Source organism: Eleutherodactylus coqui, chromosome 1 (assembly GCF_035609145.1).
Source record: "Eleutherodactylus coqui strain aEleCoq1 chromosome 1, aEleCoq1.hap1, whole genome shotgun sequence".
NCBI lineage: Eukaryota > Metazoa > Chordata > Amphibia > Anura > Eleutherodactylidae > Eleutherodactylus > Eleutherodactylus coqui.
Window position 1 is genome coordinate 112,542,926 of NC_089837.1, and position 24,977 is coordinate 112,567,902.

At 42.4% G+C, this 24,977-nt stretch overlaps 1 protein-coding gene across 2 annotated transcripts in view; it reads left to right on the forward strand.

Moving 5' to 3' along the window:
* HLTF (helicase like transcription factor) overlaps nt 1-24,977 on the forward strand; it is a 68,842-nt gene that overhangs the window by 11,578 nt on the left and 32,287 nt on the right. For both annotated transcript variants that reach the window (XM_066599218.1, XM_066599226.1), the window contains exons 4-15: nt 2,909-3,042; nt 11,342-11,418; nt 14,727-14,801; nt 15,695-15,886; nt 16,645-16,734; nt 17,072-17,153; nt 17,930-17,981; nt 19,019-19,089; nt 19,550-19,648; nt 20,385-20,479; nt 21,680-21,823; nt 24,440-24,572. In XM_066599218.1, the coding sequence (XP_066455315.1) occupies nt 2,909-3,042; nt 11,342-11,418; nt 14,727-14,801; nt 15,695-15,886; nt 16,645-16,734; nt 17,072-17,153; nt 17,930-17,981; nt 19,019-19,089; nt 19,550-19,648; nt 20,385-20,479; nt 21,680-21,823; nt 24,440-24,572 (1,244 nt within the window). The remainder of the gene's footprint in view (nt 1-2,908; nt 3,043-11,341; nt 11,419-14,726; nt 14,802-15,694; nt 15,887-16,644; nt 16,735-17,071; nt 17,154-17,929; nt 17,982-19,018; nt 19,090-19,549; nt 19,649-20,384; nt 20,480-21,679; nt 21,824-24,439; nt 24,573-24,977) is intronic.

Here is a 24,977-nt window from a genome sequence, read left to right on the forward strand (position 1 = left end):
TACCTGCATGGTGGGAGGAGGATGCATCTAGATGCACTCCTCAGTCAGTAACTAATGGCCATTTTTCTGTAATTGTTCTTATTCCAGCGGTATTGTGCTGTGTTTCACGTATCTCCTTGCATACTGAATACAGTAGCGCACATTTTATTTTTCTTTGTGCACAACTGAAATGCGCACAAAATTCGGAAGTGTGATTGAAACTATTTAAAGCAATGGGCTCTATTCTCTGCATATTCAGCATGCAGCTTTTGTGTGCAAACATGCCCATATGAAGCATAGACTCTTTTTACACAGCAATAAATCGTTTACATGAGCGAATGGTGACCGGGTTTGCTTGTGCAGTCTGTTTATACAGATAGATAACTGCATATTGTTCGGTCTTTTACATTTGATGTACAAGTGAATGGGAACGACTAAATGATTGCTGTTCACACGCAACGACGTGCCAATGAGTGAACGATTATTTTTATGCTTGCATAAAATGAACAACGAACGGAAAGTAAACTAATTCTCATTCGTCGTTCAATTGATGGCTGTGTTTACATTGAATGACTATTCAAATTCGCTCGATCAAACTTTATTTTATTTTTTTTAACAATAATCATTTTGTGTAAAAGGATCCTTAGTAGAGTTGAGCGAACATACTCTTACCGAGCTTGATGCTCATTCGAGTGTTAGCATAGCATCAAGCCGTGGATGCCGGTGGTTTTGCTCCCATGCCGGTACCATCGGAAGCAACCGGGTGCCCCAGAGAGTGAAGTGGCCCTGATGTATGATAGTCCAGGGCATGCCTGGCACCTGTATACGGGCCTGATGTATGATAGTCCAGGGCATGCCTGGCACCTGTATACTGGCCTGATGTATGATAGTCCAGGGCATGCCTGGCACCTGTATACGGGCCTGATGTATGATAGTCCGGGGCCCGCCTGGCACCTGTATACGTGAGTGACCGGCCTGAACTAAATAAATCGCCTCAGTGAAATTCAAGTTTACATTCAATCTAATTGGTAGAAGGAAGATAAAAGCAAGCAGAGTTACTTCCCTAAATATTTTACCTCAGAAAAGCATCTAACATTTCTTGAGTCATTCTTAATCATCTCAGAAGAGAACAGCGCCTCAATAGAAGCCAGATTAGTTAACAACTGGCCCCGATTTTGGAATTAGTTATTACACTCAGTGTCAGCGGTCATTTTGCAGTTCTATGTTTGTACAGGGAAATCTTTTAGGGATCCTTTTCTATTTCTAATCAGTCATTTTAGTAATATTTTAGCATTTCTATTCAGTCAGTTTTGGTCCATTGTAGCTGCACATAGCATGGCTACTTTAATCTCTTCTCCCCTGTATTGCTAAACACTACATATATACCAGTACAAGTCTTATTGCAATGTCTTATACTCCTCTGTAATTGCTGTGAAGAAAATGCCATCACATCTTTATTTCATTCACATTAACAAAGGTGCTGGCGTCACGAGTCACTTTACATTACAAACCCTACTCCTCAGTGGGATCCTTTGAGCCCTGCTCATGTGGACCTACTGTCCCAGGTGTGTTACTGCCCTGTGACAAGGTTAGTGACTACCTGCTCCGCTCCAGACACCTGCCCAGGTTTCGCACGCTGCACAAGCCTTCCCAAAAATACCGGCAAAAGAGCGCTACAAAGTCATGCAACTTTGTAGCAACACAAAATCACAATATCGCTACCTGAAAACGCAGCAATATCACACAGACCGTGGCTGTGATTTTTCTCGGGACAGTTTTGCTGTCCTTCAGTGTATTTACTCTCAAGCCGTCTTGATGCAGAGTGATCTTTCTCTAGCAGTTAAGGCCCATTTACATTGAACGAGTGTCGGGCATGCCCGACACTCATCCTTGTATCCCCGTGCTCCTGCACGGGAGCAAGCAGGGCTGGCTCGAACACAGGGGGGCGGAGCAGTGCAGGAAATTTCTCTCCACTCACTCCCCCGCCCCTCTCCATTGAGATAAACAGGCGTCGTTCACTATGGAGCAGCGGCTGTTTAATCTGCACGATGAGCGATGATCGTCATTGCTCATCTTTTGTGCTGCTTAAAGGGGTTGTCCCGCGGCAGCAAGTGGGTCTATACACTTCTGTATGGCCATATTAATGCACTTTGTAATGTACATTGTGCATTAATTATGAGCCATACAGAAGTTATCAAAAGTTTTTCACTTACCTGTTCCGTTGCTGGCGTCCTCGTCTCCATGGTTGCCGTCTAATTTTCGCCGTCTAATGGCCAAATTAGACGCACTTGCGCAGTCCGGGTCTTCTGCTTTTCTCAATGGGGCTCCGTGTAGCTCCGCCCCGTCACGTGCCGATTCCAGCCAATCAGGAGGCTGGAATCGGCAATGGACCGCACAGAAGCCCTGTGGTCCACCGAGGGAGAAGATGCCGGCGGCCATCTTCACCGGGTAAGTAAGAAGTCACCGGAGCGCGGGCATTAAGGTAAGCGCTGTCCGGTGTTCTTTTTTAACCCCTGCATCGGGGTTGTCTCGCGCCGAATGGGGGGGGGGGGGGGGGGGTTGAAAAAAAAAAAAAACCGTTTCGGCGCGGGACAACCCCTTTAAAGATGAGCGATGACGATCATTGCTCATCGTGCAGTTTAAACAGCCGCCGTTCCATAGCGAACAACGCCTGTTTATCTCAATTGAAAGGGGCGGGGGAATGAGTGGGGAGAAATCTCCTGCACTGCCCCACCCCTCTGTTGGCCGCTCCGTGTGCGAGCCAGCTATGCTAGGAGCACAGGGATGCAGGGACGAGTGTCGGGGAACGTTTACCCGACACTCGTCCAATGTAAATGAGTTTATAGAATAAATGGAAAGTGTGTGTATGTGTATATAATATATATTTTTTATTGTGTTGCAATAACTATTCGTTTCTCCTTCTAAATAGCGTCGTTCCTTATGGTGCACACAATGTTTTTACGATGCCAGTAAATCTGAGTTTTTGGGGAAGAGAAGAAAACGAGCGACTTGTTGTGGGCCATATGAAGAAATATGGTTATAAGCTTGAACCAGTTCCCAAAGGTTAGTAGTTTCCATTAAAGAAAAAAGGTGATGTAAATATTAACTGAACACATTTAATGCTGAATAGAACCTGTCGCTGAGGCTCCTTTCACACTGCATTTCAATGACTGGTTAGCTATTTGCATCGGGAAATGTCTTATAAAGTAGACCATAGATAGGCCCCTTAGCGCTCCAGATGGCGATCAAAATGGTCACCGATGTGACCTAGAACTTGCAGCTGGCGATGGGATTTTTCTATCCTATCACAAGTTGCAACCAGCAGTGCCTCCACAGTGCGCTGTCCGCCTATCATAAATGAAGCTTGAATTCTACATCTAGCAGAAATTCATCTCTCTCTGCCCCGATACACACATTGGAGTTTCATGGCTTTTTGTACTGTACTGTTCCTGTCAGTGTCTGCTGCCTGCAAGTAATCTGAGCTGCGGCTCCTGTTTATTTTTTGGTGGGAAGTCAAGTGAGTGCCCTGGCTCCAGTGAATCTTTGGGCAGGGAACTTTTGTAAATTATTACTTGTACAGGAGGAGGGGGAGCCGGTGGATGTGACTGTTTGTATCAGTTTTGAAGCTGTTCTTGGTCAGGGGAATCTGCAGACAACAGGTATTTTTGGCCCACCAGTAGGGACTGCTTTTGAACGTCCTGAGGTCTTCGCTGTGTCCACAAATTGCCAAGAATATGGGTTTTGTTTTTGTTTTTTTTTGTTACTCGCCATAAAAAATTTTTTCTTGAATGTTCATTGGGGGTCACATCACATTTCTCTGTTCTGGGCTTTCCCCATTACTTTGGTTGTATGTTTTATTTTATTTTTTTCTAGTTCAGTTAGCCCTGTGACTCTTGCTCTCCTACTGCTTGCATACAAACTGATTTAGCTTGGTGCCTGCAGGAGGGGTATAGCTTGGTGTCCACCTCCTAGTGGCAGAAGCTATACCTGGGTCCTCCAATGAACATCTAATGAAAGGATTTTTATAGTGGGTAACAAAAAATTATGGTTTTATCCCTGGGGAAACCCCCTTTTAAATATCAAACCCTCAGAAACAAAATGTGAAACCCATGAACTTTATTTTACCGTAAATACACTAACTTCAACTTTTTTAAAATATCTTTTTGTATGCATTACTCCTAATAAGAGGAAACAAAAAAAATATTTATATGTATTATGAATTGATAAATGGGTGAGTGCTGCCTCTGATTCGCTGAGTGCTGGGACCAATCGGAGGCAGCTCTCAGCTGTCTTTCAATAGCTGAGAGCTGCCTCTGATTGGTCACAGTGCTCTCTGGAGAATATCTCTATTACTCGGATTACAAAACAATCGTAGCGGGGATATTAACATCCGCCATAACCTGAAGAAACGTCTTCCATCCTGAAGGCATAATCTTTTTGGCCGTGCTGTGGCTTTGCGTGTCCAGCATGTTAAAGTCCGGTATGACGTCGCCTTTGTAGATGAATTCATAGTTACCGTTCTGCACTGTGATGTTATTGTTCTGTAGCAGTGTGTTTTAGTAAAGATTCCACATTTTTCTTGAATCACGGATTGACATGGCTTACAAGCTCACGGACATCGTTCATTTTATCTCTGTCGACATTTGGCTGCTGTTGACTGGGCTCGGGGGGGGGGGGGGGGTAACTAGCTTTAAAGTTGTTGGGTCTTTTGCATCCTGTTTAGCATGTACCAAGTATCTTTGCAGCACATCGGTGTATTTTTTAATTTTCACATAATCTGGTAAGTCAATCCGTTGTTAAACGACACTAATTTCAGCATAAAGACGTTGAATAAAAGCCTCACAGATCCTCTGAGTCGTTGAAATACCCCGTTCTAGCTTGTTAAGCTCGTGTTTTGGAACAAAGTATATTTTTTCTCAGTATACTCCATTAGCGACTTCCAAGAGGACTGGTTATTATCAAGATATTAAAACCCAAGAGCGAACCTATAAATCCACTCGCCTGATTCACTATCCGCTTCTTTTTCTTTACGGTCAGAGTTTTATCACCCAGACTTCTTTTAAGATGTTTAACCCCTTAAGAAAGCAGCCTTTTTTTTTTTGGTTCTATTTTCGTTTATTCCTCCCCCCCTTTTAAAAATTCAGAACTCATTTATTTATGCATCACGTAGCTGTATGAGGGCTTGTTTTTTGCGGGACGAGTTGTATTTTTCACTGGTACTATTTAATGTACTGAAAAACGTTAAAAAAAAATCTTTAAGTGGGGTAAAATGAAAAGAAAAGACATTCCACCATCTTTTAGTGTGTCTTGTTTCTGACAGAATTGGCAGTGGCATTTAAAGGGTTAATAGCGCTGATCAGCTGCGCGGCTGATTGCAGCTATTGCCCACGAGTGTCAGCTGTAATAAAATAATTCATTCGATGTTTCTGGAAATGCCGAATTTGGTAGATGTGTGCCATCATATACCCTTTCTCCACATCCATCTCTAGCTCTATTGTGCGCCATGTACCCATCAACAACCATTTGTCACTATGCATGCATGGGTCTGTCAGTGAATTTGGAGCTCCTGTGTAGCAGGGGTGAAACCTCAATTTATGATTCATTTTCACCGGCAATGCGGGTATAACTTTAACTTTTGCAATGCCAAAGTAATTTTTTATGTAGTCCAAAATTTTCGTAAATGATTTCGGGGTGTCCTGTAGGATAAGTCTTTCTCTTGTTGACGAAGGGGTACAGGCTACTGAAATCATAATAATTTATCGTTTGCCCCTCCATCGGTCTGTGGTATAGCTTTATGGCGTTAGTTCTGCTGCCATAAAGGGCATCGCGGGAGTCTACCGGTGTTGAGAACTGCATTTTAAGAAGAAATACCTGAAGGCACGAATTCTTCTCAACCAGTTCTCTCCACTCATGTTCCCAGAAAACACGTAGAGTGTATCCTGTCTATTGTAAAAAGCGTGTTTTTGGGGGTTTTTTAAAACTAAAAAGCCTGGTATAGTTGACTGTACTTGGTTTTAGTGACGTTTTTTTTTCGGTATTTCATTGTAGCAGACGGTGTAATCATAGTATAAACAACCGTGTAATTCAACCGTGATATGTCATCTGTCAACACACGCGTAACTGTCTATATAATGGCTACAGAACCGTTTTCACCGCCTTTCATCTCGTGCTGTATGACTATGTTTTCGCAATCTGTGCACCCGATACAACCAACCATAGTTCAAGAACGCGTCTCCAGGTCGTCGGCAATTGTCAGCCCGTGACGCCCTGCACTAAGAAAACAGATTGGCTGCGTCAGATACGAAGTGTCTATTTCAGAAGCAGGCAAAAACCAGTCAAACAATAGCACACGCAGACACAGTAAGCCGCATTCCATAAATTCAGATGATGTACGGCTTTGGCATAACACAACACAGGCTGATAACCAGCAGCTGATAGCTAGGCCTACTGCTAACACTATAAGCCGTAGAAAGAGACAAACATTTCAGGCAAACGAAGGTGCAAAAAGACGGAAAACACGCAGAATTGTTGACTCTCTTAATTACCACCCCTGGCCGGAATACATAAGAAATTTTAAATAAAATGCAGTTTCTAGACCCACAACTTGTCGCTAAAGTAGTGCAGATGGTGTAGAAAAGTTTAGAGCTATCCAGGTGTTTGCTGGACCCTGATAGAGTCCCCAAAGTTTTTGAGCTATATCAGCAGTATCAAAAAGTGCTCTATGGTTCCGGAATTCCGGAAATTCACTAATCTGGCATTTTATGACTATCTATGGTTGGTGCAGGGTTGAAAAAACACAGCAAAAACAGAGCCCCTGACCTCCACAGATCAAAGGCTGTTAAAAAGCTATAAAAATGTTGTGTATGACCAATAAGCTGCCAGAAGACAGCGAAAGACACTAGCTATTACCACCCTGCAGTCCCAAACGATTTGTAAATAATGCAGGCTCTGTCCCGAACCGACTGGCGGTTGAGAGAGTTGAGCAGCCTGCTGATGCTTCTGTATTTTTACAGTACAGTAAACCCTTGAGTAGCATTGCTCTTAAGTAAAGCTGTTTTCAACTTATGTCGATGTGTCAGGGCAGCGGCGGTCCCTCAAATAAAGTTGCATTCCTCAGATAAGGGCGCCGACCGCTCCATTATCCCCGGTGCCGCTCAGTGAGCTGGCGCGCAGCTGATGTCTGTCACTTCCTGCTTCTCCTGCATCAGTGCTCGCCTACTCCTCCGACTCCCCTCTCCACAGTGCACAGTGCCGGCTAAACGTTGCTGTGTCTGCCTGCCTCCTGACACAGTACAGCAGCTGAATCCCCAAAGTGCCGGCTGAACGCTGCCTGCCTCCTGAATCCCCACTGTACTGCAAAATGTAAGTACTGTACAGATGAGTACAGTACAGTAAAGAAACATTTGCAAATAAATACTGCAGTCCTATGTCAAAGCACAGATAACACAGTGATACATACTGCTAATGTCCCTGCAATCCTATGTCAAACCACAGATACAGTGATACGTACTGCTATAATGATGTAGTCCTATGTCAAGGCACAGATAACACAGTGATACGTACTGCTATAATGATGTCCCTGCAGTCCTATGTCAAAGCACTGTATGCTAAAAATCCAAAAACCTGTTAAATGTTAATTTATTTTTTACAGTTGTGTTTTATATTCATTCAGTATTGTTATTGTTTTTGGTATTAAAGACCAAAGTTATTCTCTATTAAATGGGGTTTGGTGTGTTTTATGGAACGTCTAGAACCAATTCATTGGATTTACGTTAATTCCTATGGAAATAATGTCCTCAACTAACATTGATTTCTACTAAAGTCCATTGCTTCTAGACAGATTAATGACGTTAGTTGAGGTTCTACTGTATTTTTTTCATAGGCGGCGTGAAGTTAAGTTTTATTTCCGCTTTGTGAATTTACATTGTATACAGTCGTTTGTAGAAGCTGAAGTATTGTGACATCGAAACAAGGCTGCTGCACAAAACACAGAGTTGCGTTTATACGACGAGACATCTATTAGTTGATTTCACAACCCTGCCTTACGGTTATTAGTTCCGCAACTGTGAAATCTGCTGCTCCAGAGACAAACGCCTGCAAACCCCGTAATATTGTTTGAGTTTATGCATGCTGGAGAAATTATGTGATGACCTGACTGCTACTTTACCTAACCAGGAAGGAGTATCGCTACCGTGGTGCAACACCGCTAAGGAAACCAGTAGATAGCGTGAGGAGACGATTATTGGGTGAATTTGCACCATAGCCTAACTCCTATTAGCATCGATATGGTGGACACGCAATTGCAACACTCCTTCTCATGTATCTTAGTGGGTCCGTCTAACTCTGGGAATCAGTTGCTACATAACACGAGGGCACATAAACTCGATAATATTGTTTAGTTTTACGGATGTTGGCAAAAACCTGTATGATGACCTGTCTTGTTCTTTTCTTAACATCAGCTGTATCGAGGGTCTGTCACAGACTTTTATAGATGACAAGTTATTCCCTCCTGGTAGGGTAAATATGACTATTGATGATCTCATGGAGAGTGCTAGTGAAAATGGCAAAATAGAAAAAGCATTTACCAAGTATGTACATCACAGAAGTCTGAGCATTTTCTGTCTTGTGCAGAACATATTTTGTCAAGGTAAAAAAAGCCGAAGGATAAATTTAAACAATACACAGGAGAAACTCCGCTTAAGAACGGGGTTGTTTCCAGCAGCTTTACCTGCTGTGTATATTCACAAGAAAACACAGCTGAAAAGTAATATCACCACACCCCTCAGGCTATTCAAGCTCTATAGGTTGTTTCCTCAACATGTCTGAGAAAGTATGCCACAATTAGGGGCTCTTTAAAAAAAAAAAAGGTGGCAAAGGCAAAGCCTGCAGACAGAGTATTTTGCACAATGCAAGAAACAAGTTAATCGCTACCATAGCAAAAATTGCTTTAAACTGTCAACAGACTCATTTACCAGATTATGTGAAAATTTTAAAAAAAATACACCGCAAAGATACTTGGTACATGCTAAACAGGATGCAAAAGACCTAACCGCTTGAAAGCTAGTTACTCCCCCCGAGCCCGTTCAACAACAACAGCCAAATGTCAACAGTGATCAAAATGAACAATGTCCGTGAGCTTGTAAGCCATGTCAATCCACGATTCAAGAAAAATGCTGAATTTTTACTAAACACACTGCTACAGAACAATAACCTCACCGTGTGGAACGATAAATATGAATTCATCTACAAAGGCGATGTCATGCTGGACTTGGTACATAATAAAATGCAAAACCATAACTCGGCCAAAAGGATTATGCTTTCACGATGGAAGACGGTTCTTCAGGTAATGGTGGATGTTAGTCTGGAGAATCTATTACCCGGATTACCAACACGCGTAGCGGAGATACTATGTCCATGGGAAAAATCAGGCCTGCTACGGATTCTCCATGGAGAATCCGCAGCGGATCCCTCCTCCCCCGCGGACATGAGGACTGAAAATAGAATAAACTCACCGGCTGTGGGCCGCGTGTGTCTTCCCGGATGGATCTTCTTTCTTCGGCCCGGCGGATGTGCTCGGCACGCTGGCTGCCGGGCACATCCGCCAGGCCGACGCAAGAAGATCCGAAGAAGGGAAGACACTCACGGCCCACAGCAGGTGAGTATATTCTGATTTTAGGTCTCACGCGGATCCGGACGGTTTCCACAGGCTTCAATAGAAGCCTGTGGGAGCCGTCCGCGCGGGAGACCCGCACCAAATGGAGCATGGTCTGGATTTTTTCCTGCATGCGGATCCGCGTCTGCAGGGAAAAATGACATCCGCAGGTATTTAACTACCTGCGGGTGTCTAATGCATCCCTATGGGGCGCGGATTCGCGTGCAGGAAAAACGCTGCGGATTTAAAATCTTAATTTGCAAGTGGACATAAGGCCTAAAAATGCATTAGAGCGCGACTTTTGACGGCATTACACTGCGGTGCAGAGTCCCGGTTTTCCTTCTAAATCACCTGGAATAACGCAGAGAAGTCTGCTACCTAAAAAGAGGACTCCCCATGCTTCAATCGGCATGGTTAACTATGTAAATTATAGTAACGTCTGTATATATTTATACAGCTGCTATACAAGCTGTGTTTTTATTGTTCAATAAAGCTGTTTTGTTTTTTTTTAAACTTTGCATTTAGTCTGCTGTATGAGTCTCTATACGCCTAGGCGTATAACTTCAAAATCATTACAATAGTGGTGAAGGTCTGAGAATAGGCTATGGTGGTAGATAACACCATAAGCCTAATAACACGGGAAAAATTAATTGGCGAGAATAACTGCAATCATCTGCACGGGGCAGTATAATGAGAAATTCTAAGAGGGGAGCGTGAAACACCCACCGGATGCGGCTTGCAATTCCCCATATAACGGGTGGGGGTGTGGTCATCTGTTATGTTATCACACCATGTCACATGCTAATGTTGACAATAGGTCAATAGTTTGGACCTTGCTGCCAGTATCTGGCAAATGTTGTTTCTGTGCGACTCATGTCAGACTGCCCCTCTGCTGCCATTTAAGTGTTTATAAAGCAAAGGTGTCATCGAATTCCTTCAAGCAGGAAAAAATTGCAACCATTGACATTAATAGATGCTTACTAAATGTTTACGAAGACTAAACTTAGATCGTAGCTGGTGCATCTCAACAGTGGCAACGAGAATGTGAAAGACAAGCCACATACTGGCATCTAAATCGGCTCATCTGCACAAATGATCGTTTCTGATGCATTTAGGGTGATATTCAGCTGCTTACAGTTTCCTGGTCATAAACTGCCAATTTGCTTGGATAAACTGAAATATATTTAAAGTGAGTTATAGATATCATATAAACTTTGTATTCGGCCAGGTACATACTTGCTGTGTACTGAGTTGGGCCCGAGAGGCTGGAGTGCAACTGTCCATGTGCCGTCCGATGCACAGACTGTCTGTAATGTGGACAAAAATAGGGCATGCAATGATAATAAAAACGGTTAGTGTGTCAGAGGCTTAAAGCCGCCTGCAGACGGCCGGGTCGGATCCCGCTGCGAGAATTCTCGCAGTGGGATGCGGATTTGTGCCCCTGCAGAGGCCTGCGGCTCACCTGCTCCCGGCGTCTTCTGTATCTGCTCTGCGAGACTCGCACAGAAATAGAACATGCCGCGATTTGTTTTCTGTGTGTGTTTTCACGTGGACAAATCGCGGCTGTGTGCATAGGATTGCGTTGAATCCCCCCCCCCCCCGTGTGCAGGGCCTAAGTCAACTATTGCTCAGCATGTGATCTGTCTGAATTTACATGTTGATATTTTCCTCACATTCTTTCATATTTCATGTCTTATTTCATTAAAACAGGTCTTGGAAGAAACGCCCTGTCTAAAGGCGCTGGATCCAGTACGTCTCTTCCAGCTGTGCAATTGACAATTGAGCAGGTTTGTGTTAGCTTGACAATGCTTAAATCTTTCTAATTTTAGGGGAGATTTCTCAGCAGAAAATTAGCATAAAAAGTTGTAAATTGTGACAACTGGTTGCTTTTTTTTTTCCCCCCGTTTGTTTTTTCTGAACTTTTTTCCAACTGTACATCACACACACTTGTTAAGAAACTTCAGAGTGGCCACCCCAATGCGACAGATCTAATGTTATATAATTCACTTCAGTGTCTTGCATATCAGAAAGCTACCCTAGTTCATAGCTGGAGCGTGTGTGTTTCTCCCCATGCATGGACCGCCTGAGATGCACCAAATGTATTATGAGGCATGCATATGAAATGTTGGTCTTTAGAAATTCTCTCCTAGGTGTTACAAATAAAGAAGTGAAGAATATGTTCATCTTTTTATTATAATTTTACAGTTGTGTGTACATTGATCAGTCATTAAAACCACTCACAAGAAAAGTCAATAACATCTCCTTACAATGGCGCCAATATAAGGGTGGGATGTGGCAACAAGAAAACAGGCTGAATGCCTCTGGCCGTATTTGCACTGCAGGATCCAGAGCGGTGTCCGCCTCTGGATCCTGCAGCAAATACTGCCCATAGCATGCTATGGAAAACCGCTTTTTCCTGCCCACGAGCGGAAATCAACAGCGATTTTTCACTCGCGGGAGGAAAATAGCAGCATGCTCTAATCTGTGCAGATTTCTGTCTGGATGGGTTCCATTAAAGTCAATGAAAGCCGTCTGTTCCGCGGCACTTCCGCAGTGAGCACTACGAAAGTATCACGGGAATCTGCTTCGTAGCCTAGCGCCTCCTGCGCTGGGCTATGATGTGGATTCCTGCAATACTTTAGTCTAAATCCAACCTTTTGGTTTTATGATACATTCTGAATAGACTAACTCTGTAAGTTAACCGCCTAGTCACACAGCTTTCATTCCAACAAGGTTTCAGTTATTCCCACTATGCTAGTTTTCCTCAGACATCAGTGCTTTTTCATCAGCCTTAGTGGTTAGACTTCTTGCACTAGTAACCGTACAGTTCAGAAAGTGGTTTTTTTGTATATTTTATTTACTATTCTAAGGGTACTGACTTCTCCCACCGCTCCACCCACATTTACATCACTTAGTCTTCCTCTCTCTCTGGTTGCTCAACCTTACCCCACCCAGTCCCTAATTTAAACACTCCTCCAACCAACCTTCTAGCCATCTTTTGCACCAGCACAGCTGCACCCTCCCAATTTGAGATGCAGCTCAGCCCTACGGTAGAGCCTGTAGCTGACAGCAAAGTCAGCCCAGTTCTCCAGCAACCCAAACCTCTCCTTCCTACACCAACTCTGGAGCCACTTGTTTACCTCTCTAATCTTCCTCTACCTTTCTGCTGTGGCACGAGGTACAGGTAGTATTTTAGAAAATACTACTTTGGAGGTCCTTGTTCTAAGCTTACATTTTAGTTCCCTGAAATAGTTTTTTAAGGACTTTCCATCTTCCTTTAACTGTAATTGGTGCCAAAGTGTACCATGACTACTGCGCCAGGAAGACAACGCACTGTTTGACAATCACGATCTTTGTGGCAGATTGCCCTGTCTGTCCCACTAATCATTCAGTCTCCCAGTACCAGGACTTGTCTACCATGTCTTGGTGCTAGATGCCACATGACACCTTCAGAGGCCTTGTGGAGTCCGTGCCTCGATAGGTCAAAGTTGTTATAGTGAAACAAGAGGGACCTAAATAATAAGCAGGTGGTTTTAATGCTGCGTCTGATTTGGTATGTATATAGATTTACTTATATATAAAGTTAAGTTGCTTTGTAAGTGCATTTCATTCTCAACTTGTACTTATCCTCACTAAAGGCCAGTATTATAGTGCACAGAGGCATTAGATTCATGCGCAGCCTTGAAAACACTTGACTAATTTTTCAGCTGACATCTTAGTTCAAGCAATGTAACGGGACAGAAATGGCATTTAATTTAATTCCTATTAAATTAATAATTAGGAAATGACAATGATTGCTTAGCTGAACAAACTGTATGTGTGAAAGCAGATTTCTCACTCATTTCATGATATGAAGCGTATTCAGATGTATTAGTTTATATTTGGTACCAAAAAATTGCTAGTCAGTACAGAGTTGGTCACCATCAAGAATTTTAGTTCCCAAAAACTACAAAGAATACCTTCCTGAAATTTTGTAGTAAGGAACTTCAATGTATGGGGCATAGTTATAAAAAAAGAAATCAGCTTTTCTCTCCAGAGTTGCTAAGTTCTAACAAAAAAAAAAGAATTTAAATTTTTCCAGTTTTTACCTTAAAGGAGTTGTCCCGCGGCGAAATCCAAATTTTTTTTTAAACTTACCCCCGCATTCTGCCCCGTTAAAATCAATTCCGTTAGTTATTTAAAAAATCACTTACCTGCATCCCCGTTTGCGCAGCATCTTCTTTTCTTTTTTTAAAGATGGCCGCCGGTCCTTTCCCAATGATGCACCGCGGTTTTCTCCCATGGTGCACCATGGATTGTCTTCTTCTTTGCGTTCCACTGCCGATACAGCCACCTAATTGGCTGATCGGCACCACGTGAGGGGGCGGAGCTACGATGACGACGCGCAGACCAGCTCTCCTGCGCGAGCACACAGCAGAAGACCGGACTGCGCAAGCGCGTCTAAAGAAGCAAGAAGACACCGAAATTAGACGGATCCATGGAGACAGGGACGCCAGCAACGGAGCAGGTAAGTGAATAACTTCTGTATCGCTCATATTTAATGCACGATGTACATCACAAAGTGCATTAATATGGCCATACAGAAGTGTATAACCCCACTTGCTTTCGCGGGACAACCCCTTTAACTGGTATTGGAATTACAGTATTGGGAATAATGTTATAAATCTACATATTATTATGAAGAGAATGACACCTTGCGTATCATCTTACTACACACAATAGTTTCCCAGGTATGAATTATCGGAAATTATGGTTCTCAGTTACCTACAGAATATTCCACCTCCCCCCCCCCCCCCCCATCCCTTGTATTTCTCGACCCACAGGACCCGATTGTTTTGAAAATTGAGTTTTTTATATACATTCTAGTAACTTACAAATGTGCAGGGTTTTGTAAAAATTGGAGATGGTCGGGTGTAACCCCTCGGGTGATTTTGTCCCTGAATGACCATCTACATTATATTGTAATCACCTGGAGATGTATATTGCCTTATTCAGAAATGTTTCGGATTTTAGTTCTTGTTTTGAATTTTTGGGAAAAAACAGGATAGTTAATAATGTGCTCTAACATGTATATTTTCTTCTGTTTCTATTCCAGTTAAAGACTGAATTTGATAAATTATTTGAAGATTTGAAAGAAGATGACAAAACACAACAATTAGAACCTGCAAAGGTGAATTTCTATTGTTTATGACCATTTTTTATATGTTTTCCGTTGTCTTGTCAAAGGGCATGTTTAGCAATTGTCATTGTACTAGAAGCAACAACATTTTACTGATAATGTCCCATTTTGATGGAAAGTGACTTACAACAAAGTGCCAGTCACGGTGCCCTCGCTTTACCATGTGGTTCTTTTTCCATCAACTATGTGGTTCTTTTATTGATGGCAGTCTGGAAGACACATTTGTATACTAGACTGGGGATGTAATTACTCAGCATGTGCGCTGCTGTTTTTACAACTGGTTAAGGCTGGGTTCACACGAGGCGGAATTGTCACGGAATTTCCGTGCTGACTTTCTGCACGGAAATTCCGCCTGCAATTTTAAGCCTCAGGCTAAGGAGCAAAGTGGACGAGGTTTGCAAAAATCATATCCATGCGCTGCGGACAGTCCACTGCAGCTAAGCCATGCTGAAACTGACATACCACGTGGAATTCAAAGCCGCAGCATGTGAATTATATTGCTGTTTCCACTGCGGGCTCTCTTCTCTCTATGGGGAAAGATTGCCACATAGGAACAAGCTGCTTTCAAAACCTGCGGCAAATGTCTCAGGGCTGCAGGTGCGAAAGTCTCATGGAATTTCCGTGCGGTCCTTCTACAGACATTCTGCGAGAACTCTGCCGGATTTCCGCCCACATGTGAACCCTTCCTAAGATTTAGAGTGTTAGTGGAGGGGAACTGAATAACAATGGCAGCACTTTACTATAATGTGTGTTCTAGACCTCTGTGTAAGCTTAATGAAATCACATCAAAAATCTTTAAATACCTTGCTTTTAAAGCTTCAGAAGAATGACATGAAGTCACTAGAGTTATCCTAATAAAGTCACTTGTCTCTTGTTCTGTATAGGCTGTGCAAACCCCGTTGCTTACACATCAGAAGCAGGCTTTGGCTTGGATGGTTTCACGCGAGAACAGCCAAGAGCTGCCTCTTTTTTGGGAACAGAGGAAGGACCTTTACTACAACACACTTACCAACTTTGCAGAAAAAGAAAGACCTGAAAGTGTCAGAGGGGGGATTTTGGCAGATGACATGGGCCTGGTATGTGTGTATTCTGCTTAAGCTTCATTTTGTCATTACTTTTCAGTGTTTAAATCTCCATTTGAAAGTCTAAATGAAACTTAGTTGAGCCTTATCCTTGTACTGCATCCCAATCACTTGGGACCTTTACCCTTATTAACCCTACACAGAGACCACTTACAATGCTCTGTTGGCTAAGATACAGTATTGACATTATGTTATCAATGCTGACAGAATGTAGGGGTTAAAAAGGGCTGCTGTAATTTTGTCTACTAATGGTTTTTATGTTTTAGTAGAAAGATATGCTGTAAATGTATGATCACGTGTTGTCTAACTAGACTGCAAGCCCCATAGTCGCTAACATTAAGGGAATGCTATCATTTTATGGTGTAGTCTTTCGGACCTCTTGGTTACTCTATTCTTCAACCTAGTGATGCCTGGTCAGCTCATCACATTCAATCACCCTTTCTATTCAAAGCCAAGCATGATAATTGTGAACAGGCAAAGCAGGCTCTTGTGGCCGTTTTACATGACTGCACAAGAGCTGATGTCATCGCTTGTGCAGAGCATTTAGTCTAAAAGACATCACTGGCTTCTCACTCAGTGCTTTACCTTCTATGCAAAGCCTATTTATCCTTATTAGTTACCAAAAAACACCCTAATTGGTAGTTATGATTTTTTTACTATGAAGTTTGTTTTTCCATTGTTAAATGATGTTGTATGTGTGTGGTTTGCTGACCTTTTGCTTTTTTTTTTTTTTTTTTTTTTTAACTTTCCAGGGAAAAACACTGTCAGTCATTGCATTAATTCTTACAAACTTTCATAATGGCCAGCCTTTGCCGATCACAGAAGTCCAGTCAAGAAAACAGGTGAGCTTTTGTGTTTTTCATATATTAGGCAAGTAGCTTGTATATCATAGGGTCTAATGTGGCAGACGGGACATGGCTGAGTTGCAACTACTCTGCGTCCAAGACCCCCAGCATCGTGTGGGCCAGTTCGGCCAGCAATTTAAGTGTTCTCTGTCGGTCGGTTTTAGGCAAATCGTTTCTCCATTACCGACATGCATCCAGTAATCACTTAATTCATTTGCTAGCTGTACTGACTTTGGGACTTGTACCCACAACTCAGATGCGTCTTGCCACATGTTGGCCGGTATGTGGCATACTACCCTGAGTCTACCAATCTCACTTCTTTTTTCCTATACAGAAAACTAATACACCTCAGAAATCTCTGACAAGTGATCCTAATAAACGATCAAGAAATAAAGCATCACAAGGACAGAGTAGTGGTAAGTTTATCAAAACATAAACCCAATTTAAAGTTGCAAATGTGCCCAGTTGTTTTAAAAGTCTACAAGCAATAAGGGAAATAAATAGATAAGCAGCAAATTCATGACTGAAAAATATAATATATGGCTATTGTTGTCCCAAATAATTAATGTAATGTCCCCAAGTATCTTTTTGTAGAATGTATTTCTTTTTCCTCCAACGTTTTCTCTTGGTGCTATCACTACATGTCCGCTTTGTTTCTGTCCCGGGCTTCGTGGCACATCACTTCCTCTTCCTGCAGAGGTAATTACCTAAGTGTCTGCTGATTTGATTGCCTGATGCAGTGCAATACCCAAGGCTTAAGAGCCATGGAATATCAAAACTCATGCACGGGGTCCTCTATAAACTGCTCTTGTTAAGAAATTTATCAGCAAAATACCAGCACATACGGTCAGGCAATGTACATGATGTCACTAGTGACAAGCCGTACGTTGCCATGATCTGCTGAACCATTCATTATCATGCTTTTCTTCTTGCTCGTCCTGAAAATGCCAGAGGGCCTAGTGACATGACTAATGCTTGGGATACAAAATCTGCACTCTGCTATGTAAAAGGATATGTTAGCAAGATGACAACAGTGATCGATCTGATTTTATGGGCTAAAGTTGTCTGATCTGGGACAAATGCTTTAACTTCTGTTCAACGGAATGTCTAATTTGATGTCTAAAGTTTCCAAACTGTGTTGGATGTGACTGATGTTTTATATTGATTTTATTTTTTTTCTTTTGACTCAAAGAAACACGTGCGATGGGTAGCAGCCAAGAAGCTACATGTGCACGCTCTAAAAGGTATGTATTAATACTTATCCAGCAAATCATGAAGCAGTTAGACGTTGTTTTTCCCCAGCTTTTTATTTCATTCAAATGAAGTCCAAATACAAAAGAAGGTGGCGGTCATGCAGCGCTATAAACAAATCACAGTTGAATATATCATTGAGTAGTAGACACCATTCATACTGCGTAATTTTGCTGGAGATTATGGCATAGATTCCACTGCTAAATCCCCCCATCGAAATCCTTGGTGTTCTATGGAATCCGCGCCATAATTCATGTTACAGAAAACAGAATTGGCGTGTCAATTCTTCATGCAGGTGGCCACATGTGGATTTGCCCAATTGAATGGAGTAAATCTACATGCACATCCCTGGCAGAATTCTAAGGTTTAGCCTCTGAGTTCTGCCATGCATTAGAGAGGTTATCCCGGCAATGCCCAACGCAATACACTGGGGTCATAGTGGAAACTCTGCTACGACCCCTGTGTAGTGGCCAGCGCTCATTGAAATCCTTGGGAGCAACGTTTGCAAATTACAAGCACAGCTTCGTTTAATTTCAGTTACAGCTGCACTGGCCTTTATATGGGTCAGAGCAGCAGTGCAACTCTGACCCCTGTGTGTCCCGGTGGGCGCTGCTTGGATGACCAGTTTTAAGTGTCAGATCCACATCGGAGATGGATCTGATACTTTTCTTAAATGAGGCCCAAGGCATAAAGCAACAAGCTTATAAACTATAGTAGATCTGCTTAAAGCATATGAGTTTTCAGATGACTACAGATCAAGCTGCCATGTGTAGATATATATGAGAAATAATGCTTTTTGTGGCCATTACTCTGCAATTTTCCAAATTTTCCCCTCTTCCATCTGATTCCGTATCCTCTCAGGACCGATGGAAGGAGCCTCTGCTGTGTTGTGTTGGTGGCAACATGTAACTTGCGGTAGATGATGGGCTTTCTGGTGAATGGGTAATTTGTAAAGATCATGGGCTACAAGATAATACTTATAGCATGTTAGGCTCCTGCTTGTTTGGTGATTTTTATTTTTTTTCCAAAGACCGAAACGTCAAAATGTCAAGCGTGATTCCGACGATTCTGATGAAGAATGGCTTCCACGAAAAACGAAATGTGAGTTTGACATAGAGCAAACATGAACGTGTTAGGGCAGCATCGTATGGCCATCAGTCCACTTTCCTATTTGCCAAAATGGCAGCAAAAAAACTGTTTAGCCATTTGTCTAACAGGCACTTTCAAAAAATATACTGTACTCAAAAACATGTAATTTGAGTCTGGTCTCCCTCCCGCCCTCTCAGCAGTGATTGATGGCGTGCTACTGTGTATCTGCATGTACAGTAGTTCATCAACCACTGTGCGGAGGTCAGGAACGGCACTGTTCTCATGAATAGACCTGACTCATAAACTGTATGTCCAGTATACTTTTTGCCCATACCTATTAGTCATTTTGGCTAGTAGGAGAGTGGACCTGTCCCTCATACAATGCTTCACTTTTTTTTAAAGGGATATTTAATTACTTTGCTGTAGAAAACTTTGAAGGACGTTTTGCATTTTACTATTTTGTGTCATTTAGCTTCTCCAGCTTGCAGCCTTCCAAGCGATGACCAGTTTGCTATGGCTCTGTCTGGTGCAACTCAGGGAGTGAAGAAAATATCTAAGAAAAAAATCATAGGTTTGTATTTTAAGAGGCAACATGCAATTTTTAGTGTAGTCTGTAGAAGACTATGTTCATATCTGCATTGAGGCTTCTGTTCAGGGACCTCTATTGTAGACTCTGTCATATACGCCAGAAAAAGACCGATAAGAATCCAACAGATCCTATAATCAAATAGAGTCCTTTGGGTGCCATTGGTGTCAGTCATGTGATGCATAGGGATGTGAATGGTGGTCTCAGAGTACCCTGTGTGAATGTCTGCTACCTCCTTAGGCAGTAAATGGAGTGGAAACTGCAGAGTCTGTGTAATAAATATTGAGCTATTCACTTGTGTAACTCTGTTAATATCTGCTGTTCTGAAGAAAAATCTGTATTTTGGAACGTTTCTTGAAAATTTGAAAAAATGCATTTATACTGAACAATCGTTCAGATTCTCACTGGATCGCGGGAATCTTAATGATATTTTTCTGTGTAAAAGCATTTTTAGACTAGGCAGTGAAAATGTGCCAGATTTGTCACAGTGACCCAGGCAGTTTGATAAATTGGGGGAATCTTTAGACAACTTTACAACACCTATTGGTTGGCTTATTTCCTGCAAACTTCTTGTGCATGTCGTTGCATTTTAACCCATGCCCCTCTCTGCTCAGCAAAAAGTGTGAAACCTATAAATTTGGTGCATAGCATGTATGGCAGGTTTGTTGTTTTGTCTCAGAATCACTCAGACTAGTACAAAATGTATTTTACTTTCTTCCAGATAAAACTACAGTGCAGAGTCATTCTAAGTGTGTTCAAGAACTTCGTAGACCAACACTGATTGTTTGCCCCCTATCGGTGATGAGTAACTGGATTGTATGTAGAATATTTTTCTATGTTCATATTGTCATTCTGTTCTAGAAGGATTTAGAAAAGACAAAAACTGAGTTGTTTTGGATTTGAAGTAAACCTGTGTGTATATATTTGATATATAATTCAGCACACACTATAAGGCTGCATGTCCACGGGCATGAATCCGCCAGTGATTAAGCTTTGCATAGTGTTGCTATGGAAAGTGTAGCCGCGGCGTCCACGAGCGGAGAATTGTAGCGATTCTCCGTTCACGGGATCTTAATCGCGGCGTGCTGTGATTCTCCGCGGTGAGCCTGTCAGCACTCCCCCCTCGTCCCCCGCGGCGGAATATCGGCAACGGCCGTGGACAGGGGGCCTAAGGCTTTTCATAATAGTTTTCGTAGACTCTCAGCTTCTCCAGTATCTTTGATGGCAAGAAGAGCACAATCTACACAGCACTAGCCTTGTGATTTAAAAAAAAAAAAAAAAGTGAAACCCCAACAGACTCTATAAAAGTGAATTAGTTCTGTCTGAATTAGCAGTATCTGTCAGGATTAGAGATGAGCGAACGTACTCGGTAAGGGCGATTTCGCAATCGAGCACTGCGATTTTCGAGTACTTCACTACTCGGGTGAAAAGTACTCGGGTGCGCTGTGGGGCGGGGGGTTGCAGAGGGGAGTGGGGGGTAGCAGCGGGGAACAGGGGGGAGCCCTCTCTCACTCCCTCTCCCCCCACTCCCCGCTGCAACCCCCCCGCTCACCCACAGAGCACCCGAGTACTTTTCACCCGAGTAGTGAAGTACTCGAAAATCGCGGTGCTCGATTGCGAAATCGCCCTTACCGAGTACGTTCGCTCATCTCTAGTCAGGATCTATGGAGGTTCTCCCAAAACCACAACTTAAATATTTTACGTTTATGGTGGTTCTCCCAAAAAGCCTTTTGACAAATGACATTGCCCTCACTTACTGTCCCCACTGTCACTTTTAATTGAAATAAATGGGAGTTACTGTGGGGTTTAAGTAATTCCTATTGTTTCAACTGCATACGCCCAGCCATTTAACCATTTATTATCAATAAGACAGTCATGTTTTAAATTTCCTTTAGTAACCTATGAAAATTATTGTATGTGATTAAAGGGGTCATCTCAAAGAACTGTTTTAAAATACTTTTTACATAACATACAAGTTTAATTATTTTGATTTAATAAACGCATCTTTCATTTCAGGATCAGTTTGAGCAGCATGTTCGACCTGAAGTGAATTTAAATATCTATGTATATTATGGACCTGAGCGGAGCAAAGATCCAAAGACCCTTTCTCAGCAGGATGTTGTGTTGACCTCGTATAGTACTGTGACCCATGATTATGCGGTAGGTACCATATATAGAAGCTGCTAGCAAAATGTGAGCATTACAGGTAACCGTGATCCATATCTTTAATTTTAGAAACTAAGGGTACCGTAACATGCACATTTTTTAAATACGTTTCATACTTACAATTACTTATTTCTTAAGTATAACATTATCTGTAAGTATGTTACATGAAGGCAGGTGTCGGTGTATGATAAATGATGGAAACCTTTACCTGGCCTTAGAATTTTTAAAGGAGTTCATTGATATGCTAGGTTATAGCTATTAGGGCAACTACTAGGTTGATATCTTAATATGAAGATCATCATAGAGATGAATGTGCTCAGCTCTGTCCTTTATCAGACTTTCCCTTAGCTGGGGGGTGGAATGGGGGTTATCTGTGTGGTAAGGAACAGTGCTTGGGAGAGGGTGGGTGGAGATTGGACTTAACTGCCCAGTTTGCCTCCATTGTAACACTTACACTAGGGACAGTTTCACACCGAGATTCTTGCATTGCGAGACACACAGATCTCCCACGATTATGAACCCCATTCTTTTGAAGGCCGGAGAAAAATCGCAGCATGTCTTATCTTCGAGCATGCCAGCGCATTCCATCGGAAGAGGATCGCTAAGTGATGCAAGGCGGTTTTGATACAAAAACACCTTGTATCCACAGCGAAATCGCATGTAATTGAGCGCGATATTGGACCGAGTTTCATGGCCCAATATCGCACTCACCCATGTGAAATTAGCCTAAAAGTAGTGGAGAAGAGGAGAAAAAGTGCCTGGACAGTGCTTCCCATCAAGGAGAATGACAGAAGTAGTCGAAAAATGTTTAATCCACTTGTTTATCTCAAGTGTAATGTGTATAGAGAATTAATTCACTATTGTTAAACCACAGAGGTCATACAATAAGGCCAAGCTACTGTTCTCTGACATCAATTTGAAAGAGTCACATATGGAGAATATGGGCACCAGATCATGGACCATAGTCCTATATACAAAACTGTAGGGCTCCCCCAATGAATGTGGCGAGGAGGTTTTTACGGTAACAAATATCCTGTTTTATCAAAATGCAGCGAAAGTAACCTTCAACGTTGTGAACCGATCCTAAGGCTCTAACAGAATTTAAAGTATCTGCTATTCATATGTGTATACACATTCAATATAAGTAGGTTGATGTTTGTTCCAGCAGTTCAACCAATAGCCTGGTGAACAGCAGTTTTGCAAGCTATTTTTGGTTATTACAGTTGTTCAAACTGGTCATACATTTTTATTGATATCAACCAACAGACAAACTATCAAACTAATCTTTCTGAGAACATTGCTGTTTTGATAGATCGTTCTGAGAACATTCTGTCTTTTGAAAGATAGTTTGTGGATGAAAGAGATATCATCCGACTATTGGAATAGAACTTCAAACGTAGCTGATGCCTTTCTAAGTAGTGACAGTCTGTCATCAGTCGGCTAAAGTGATCATTTACTGTTAAATTTCACCCAATGAAAGATCGTTTTCATTTAAATGCTCCATTTTCATCAACTTTAGTCTAATGTGTATGGGAGCCTTAAAGGGGTTGTCCCGCGAAAGCAAGTGGGGTTAAGCACTTCTGTATGGCCATATTAATGCACTTTGTAATATACATCGTGCATTAAATATTGGCCATATAGAAGTTATACACTTACCCCCTCCGGTGTTGGCGTCCCCGTCTCCATGGCTCCGACCAAAGCCTTCTTCTCCCTCGATTAGACGCGCTTGCGCAGTCTGCTCTTCTGTCCCGTTGAATGGCGCCGCTCCGGCGTGCTCGCGTCGCACAGGGCTTCTGCAGCCCCATTCAACGGGACAGAAGAGCAGACTGCGCAAGAGCATCTAATTGAGGGATAAGAAGACTTCGGTCGGAGCCATGGAGACGGGGACGCCAACATCGGAGGGGGTAAGTGTATAACTTCTGTATGGCCAATATTTAATGCACGATGTATATTACAAAGTGCATTAATATGGCCATACAGAAGTGCTTAACCCTACTTGCTTTCGCGGGACAACCCTTTTAAATCTCTAGTTAACGTTCTTGGGCACAAACGTGTCTGTAGCTTTCTCTCATTCTCGGGATCGGACCTCCAGTTATTAAAGGAGTTATCATAAAAACACGAATGGGAGAGAGAGCAAACACAGTTGTGTTATAGTAAAAAAAAAAAATGCACAGAATGTTGTCAGAGTTGGTGTATCCCATCATGTGAGATGCTAACCATGCAGCCAAGTAGGGACTTAAGGGTGAATGCCCACAGACGGAATCGCTACGTATTTCGCGCTGCAGAAAAACGTGTGTGAATTCTGCAGCTATTAGATTCTATTGAACCTAACAGTTTTCTGCCTGCCAATGCTCACATGCGGAATTCTACTGCGGATTTCCACGAGCGAGAAAAACCGTGGCATGTTCTATTTTCCGCGGATTTACGCCGTGGGAGGTCTTCATTAACAAAGCATTATTGGAGACGGTGGAAATCCGCAATCACTCACAGACAGTTTTTTGGTTTTAATTGTGGTAATCCTGGGGCGGAAATCCACAGGCATATCCCGCGTTGCTTGAGGGCGTGAGCCTTAAAGTAGACTTAATATTTATATATATTTTTTTCTTGCAGAATAACAGCCCACTGCATAAAGTAAAATGGCTGAGAGTGGTGCTGGATGAAGGGCATACAATACGAAACCCAAATGCACAGCAGACAAAAGCGGTTCACAGTCTGGATGCACTTCGAAGATGGGTTCTAACAGGTAGATACAAAATGAAACAATCATAGATGAGAAAAAAAAACCCTATGAAGTATCGTGTAAGATAGGTTGCCTTGTTATTAGACCCTTTAAAGTTCAAATCTAATGTAATTTGTTGCCCTCACAATCCTTGATAAGTTTTATACTGTGTTAGGACATTTTCTAATGGTCCTTTTACACGGAACGAGCTATCGGGCAAACAATGCTCAACACTCGTCCCAGGAGCGACTATAGTTACACAGGAGCTTGTATAGTTGGCAACGCTCACGCCGCTGCCAAGATGGAGGTGGAGAGACCGGAGAGCGTTCTCCCCTCCCTCTTGTGTTCATTCACAGTAAGCAGACAGCCATTTAAAAGTGAAGACTGCTGTTTACACTGAACAGCAGTTTTTTTTTTGTTTTTTTTGCG